The sequence below is a fragment of the Carlito syrichta genome, unplaced genomic scaffold, assembly GCF_000164805.1.
Source record: "Carlito syrichta isolate Samal-C Ts95f unplaced genomic scaffold, Tarsius_syrichta-2.0.1 Scaffold86295, whole genome shotgun sequence".
NCBI lineage: Eukaryota > Metazoa > Chordata > Mammalia > Primates > Tarsiidae > Carlito > Carlito syrichta.
Window position 1 is genome coordinate 308,199 of NW_007030391.1, and position 5,307 is coordinate 313,505.

General features: G+C 51.2%; 1 protein-coding gene across 1 annotated transcript in view; it reads right to left on the reverse strand.

Moving 5' to 3' along the window:
- Nucleotides 1-5,307, reverse strand: part of SPTBN4 (spectrin beta, non-erythrocytic 4) — a 39,975-nt gene that overhangs the window by 32,887 nt on the left and 1,781 nt on the right. The window contains exons 2-3 of the mRNA XM_021711897.1: nucleotides 3,411-3,557; nucleotides 1,753-2,085 (exon numbers count right to left, since the gene is read on the reverse strand). Coding sequence (XP_021567572.1) covers nucleotides 1,753-2,085; nucleotides 3,411-3,557 — 480 coding nt within the window. The remainder of the gene's footprint in view (nucleotides 1-1,752; nucleotides 2,086-3,410; nucleotides 3,558-5,307) is intronic.

Genomic DNA, 5,307 nt, shown 5'->3' on the forward strand with positions numbered 1-5,307 from the left:
GGTCGAGGCTGCGGTGGCTGGGAGCGGCCACTGCACTCCAGTCTGGGCGACTGAGTGAGACTCCAACTCAAAAAAAAAAAAGAATATGAACAGAAACAAATAAAGTAACTGCGTATCATGTAAATAATGTAACCAACGTAAAGATGGGCCAATAACTAGTCAAAGTAACTTTTGAACACAGTGTAGTGATGATATACCCCCAAACACTGACTCTTAGATTTTTTGGGTTAGCCTTTTTGAAACTACTTTGTGTATTATGTCTTCATCTTCACAATGTCCATATGAGGTCAGTACTATTTAAAAAAAATTTTTTTTTTTTTGAGGCCAGCTTAGGGTCTGTGACTTACCATCTGGGTGGCCTGGGGAAGTTACTTATCTCTCTGTGCCCCAGTTTCTTCTTCAGTAAAATGGGTATAATAATAGTACTGACCTAGGCTGGGCATAGTGGCTCACACCTGCAATCCCAGCACTTTGGGAGGCCGAGGCAAGAGGATTGCCTGAGCCCAAGGGTTCAAGACCAGCCTGGGCAACTTGGCAAGACCTCATCTCCGCAATAAATAAAAAAATTAGTCCAGGCAGGTCAGAAAGAGACCAAGGGTGAGAAGATCCCTCAGAGAATGGCCTGGGCCCAGGGGTTCAAGACCAGCCTGGGCAACTTGGCGAGACCTCATCTCTACATCAAAAAATTAGCTGGATGTGGTGGTGCACGCCTGTAGTTCCAGCTACTTGGGAGGCTGAGGTGGAAGGAATGCCTGAGCCCAGCAGGTTGAGGCTGCGTGGCCATGAGTGTACCACTGCCCTCTAGCCTGGGGGACAGAGTGAGACCCCGACTTAAAAAAAAAGAAAAGAAAAGAGAAAAGTACCTGGAACATAGTAGGTGCTCAATAAATATATGAGGCAGACATTAATGAGTGAATACTAATCAGTGTCACCATGCATTTATTGTCAGTCTACTTTTTTGCCACATACTACGCCAAGCACATTGCAATCATAACTGTGCATCAGAGAGTGAAGAGTTGAGGGACCTGGATTTTGTTCCAGGCTCTGTCCACTTTCTACCCTGGGCAAGTAAGTTCACCTCCTGGAGACTCAGTTTCCCATCGGTCACGGTCAGGCATCATTCCTGGCACATAAAGGCAGGAGCCATGACACCGCGGGAGATAAGATGCAATGCCTACATTCACCTCTGTTTATTCCACGTGAACCATCATGTACTGAGTGCCACCCGGCTGCGAAGCTGGGAGCAGAGATACAGCAGACACTGTGCCTGTTCTCTGACAACCCTCTGTTTTGCGAGGGAGACACTGGCTAGCTGTGTTTCTTTGGGCCAAGGGCTTTGCCTTCTTGCCTCAGTTTCTCCATTGGTAAAATGGAAATAATAACAGAACCAATCTCCAGGCATTGTTGGGAGGAGTCAGTGAGTGCTGGCCCAGACACTGGTAGAGGAAATGCTTGATGAATGTCCTTATTATTCCATGCAAAGCCTTTCTCTACCTCCAGGCCTTGGTTTCTGCATCCAGGAAACAAGTGTCAGAATCCTGCAAACTCTTCAGCATGCTGGTTATTTATCTACTGCTTTAAGGCTCTAGATCCTTCCTTTTCCCTTTGTATGACACACCTCAGGATTGGTGGCTGCTTCCCACAGTGACTATTAGCTGGATTGCCTCAGGATTACCTTTCTGCTCTCCCAGCCCCTTCCATGCAATGGAAATAAATCCCTGTATCAAATTCTCTCTGTTTGAAATACCTCAAGTGGGGTTTGACCCTGACCCAGCCCCAGTGTAGCATAAGGAGTCCCCATCTGGGCCAACCAGGCCATACCTGCAGCTTCTTGAGTTGGCTGTTGACGGTGGCTAGGTCCCCGCCAGGGTCCACGTCTTGCAGCTGACTTTCCATGTGAAGAAGCTTCTTGTCCAGTTCAGCAAAGCTCTGCACCAGTTGGTCAGCTTTGCTGGCCTCAAAGAGCTGCCGTGCCTTGGCCTGGGTGGTGCTCTCCAGCTCTGCCCAGCACTGCCGGATCTCCCCCAGCTTCTTCCGCACAGAGGCTGCCAGTTCTGGCTTCTCCTGCATCAGTTGCTGGCCCTCCTGCCCCAGGTGGATTGATGGCAAGAGATGAGGAGGAGGGGAAGATGGTGGAGAAGGACAGAGAAACATGGGACACAGGGAAAGATGTGGGGAGAGAGACAAAGGCAAGGAGGTAGAGACACAAAGGGAGACATGAGGAGTGGATGCAGAGACAAGCCCAGAGATGGAAGGAACCGAGGAAGGGAGATAAAAAGAGAGAGGCAGACAGAGTGAGAGGAGGAAGACAGAGAGACGGAAGGAGAGACAGGGATACAAACAGGGACATGGGAAGGAGACAGGGCAAGGCAGACAGTCACAGAGTGATGGACACAGAGACATGCACATAGAGTCAGATGTAGGGAGAGGACCATAAGAAAGACAAGGAGAGAGAGACAGAGAGAAAAGACAAACAGAGACGGAGGGAGGGAGGGAGAGACAGGGAGAGGAAGAAGAGGAAGAGGAAAAGGAGGAGGCCAATGACAGAGAAGAGAGGCAAAGAGAGAATGAACTTCCATTAAGTCCAAAGTTAAGAATGCTGGCTTTGTCACTTGCCACCATTTATGGAGCATCAATGGCCATTTAAGGGTTTAAAGCCACCCTGGGTGTCTCTGTTAGAGTGAGAAAAGTGGGTGTATCCAGGGCTGTAGGTCTAGGGGTTCAGCCAGAGTGGCAGAAGTTCTGCGGGTTGAGACTTGGAGCAAAAATTTCCCTGAGTCCCTTCATGACTGAAATTAAGCTCCTGGGTGGCCCAGAGCTACACAGATTATATGACATATTAAAAGTCATAATATCATAGCTACCTCAGCCCTTAGGTGCCTGGCCTTGTGATGTGCATTTTATGTGCACAGGAGACTGGGGAAGTAGTTATATTTATTATTTCATTAACTTTACAGATGAGCCAACCGAAGTGCAAAGAGGTCAACACAATTCCTCAAGGCTCCACAACTTGTGACAGACACGATTAGCACCCAGAGCCATAAGAGTGAAAAGTTCACTCTCACCCTGGGCTTCCCAACCCATCTCCCTGACCTTCCATCCCAGAAGCCCCAAATGGTATAGAAGAAAGCCTGGTAGAGAAAGAGTGAAGGAGTGAAAAATCTGACACACAGGACGATATGGGCCCTATCAGAAGAAATGCTGGCCATCTTACAGATGGGCCAACTGAGGCTCCAAGAGTTTACATGAATCATTCAAGACCACATTGCTGGGAACAGATATGGAGCTGATGTGAATCAATTCAGGGGTGTGACACCAGCAGGACAGCAGCGGAGAGTGTGGGGGTGAGTTGCTGGCTCCCTGGAGGCCTCTAGCACCAGCACAGGCAGAGGGGCCTCCTGTATCCTCACCCTCTCAATCTTCTCCAGCCACTCCTTATTCTGAGCCAGCTCAGCCATGAATGCCTGGTGCCGGAGCCATCTCTTATGCAGCTTGTGGCTGTCTTCCCGTGTGCCATCCCGCGCCATCAGCATCTTCTCATGGATCCAGCCATCCAGCTGTGCAGGACAGGGTAGGAGGGCTCAGCTAGTTCCCCTAAACTGGCACAGCCCCTCCCCCTACCACCCCTTCCAAGAAGTCCCAGGTCCAGGGCCTGAGCTGCTAGGGTGGAAGGGTTGGGGGAGGAGGAAGAGATGGAAAAACCTTTGGAAGCGAGGCCTTTATATTGGGGAAGGGGCAGCTCAAGCACTTTCCTTGGCAGAGGAGGGATGGAAAGGTCCCCAGAATGCCCAATCCTTTTGCCTCCCTGTCCTGAGGGTAGCTCTCCTCAACTCCCCACAAGCCCCCAAGGCAGGGCTCCTGGACCAGTCAGTCTCCTCCCACCTAAGGCCAAATCATCCCCCCAAACAAACTCTCCAACCTAATTTACTAACTCCCAATTCATCCCGACTTCCTGCCCACCCATGGCAACGCTTAGACCTTTCAATTCAGTCTTAGCCACTCCCATAAGGACCAATTAAAAAATCCTCAACCCATTTCCAAGAATATCAAATAAAGCTTCCAGGTCCCCCAGTATGAGTAGATCAACTCCCAAACAACTCCCAACTAGGGCCAAATGTACCTCCCTCCAAATCAACCCTCCACTGTGGAGTAGACCCACCCACTACAACTGAGATCCAGCACCCCTAATGAGCCCACAGCACTCCCCAACTCCAACCTTGGGATGCTAAGACCACAGTTCCCCAAACCATGGTCAGTTCTAGCCCTTAACCAAAGCCAACAAGGTCTTCCTGCTCCCCAAACCAGTCCACCCCAATCTAGCCCCAGATTCCTTAACGTGGGACAAGATTGAACCTTCCAAACCAGCCATCTCCTCCCTGTCCCAAGCCAGTTCTCTTCCCATTCACCAACAAAACCAGTCATCCAAAATGCAAGCACCAAGACCGGGCTCCTCACATTGTCCTGGGCAGGAACAATCACAGACTGTGTTCTGAGCCCCCACCCCATAAAAAACAACACTAGTCCCTAAGCCAGAACCTCCCCACTCATGACCAAACCTGGCACCTGGGACAGTTTGCTCCGCCCACTTCCCCTCCCTCCCTCCAGTCACAAGATCCTCCTCCTCCCTCTTGCAAAAAAAAAAAAAAAACCAAAAAACAAAACCGGACTCCAGCTCCGCGGTCCCGGGAGGCAAATGCAGTCATAGCCAAGGACAAATCCCCAGATCCCCGGCCAAACCCCACCCCGCGCCCCCTGAGAATAGGATCCCCAGGGGACCAGGACAGCTTCAAACTCTCTCATACGCACACACACTAGAACCAAGTGAAATGCCAAATCCCCCAACTCAATTCACAGGTTCCCGACGCGCAGGGAAGAGTCCAGCGGTAACCGCAGCCCACAGTGGAGGAAAAGCCCCTAAAGGGGATGGTACCCCGTCCTCAAGGTAAATTCCCCTCAAGTGTGATTCCCCACAACACTGAGGGCAAAGCCAGACTCCCCAGCAACCAAGGAGAAGACCCCAAAAGTCAGAGCCGCCCAGACCCACAGAAAATCCAAAAGCCTTGTCACCCCAGCAGAGCCCCTCCAAAAGTGATTCGCCTCCGTCATCCAAGGCTGACACAGATCCCGCAAGAACCAAGGAAGGACCCCCGCAAAAGGCTGAGAATCCCCCAACCCCAGGGCAAATCTCAGACCCCCCCGTCACCCAGAGAAGAGCCCCCTAGAGGGGCTGAGATGCCCTCAGCCCCCAGGGCAAATCCAGTCCGCCCCAGGAGTGGCCTGGGAAGTCCCCCTCTCCCGCCCCCCCCC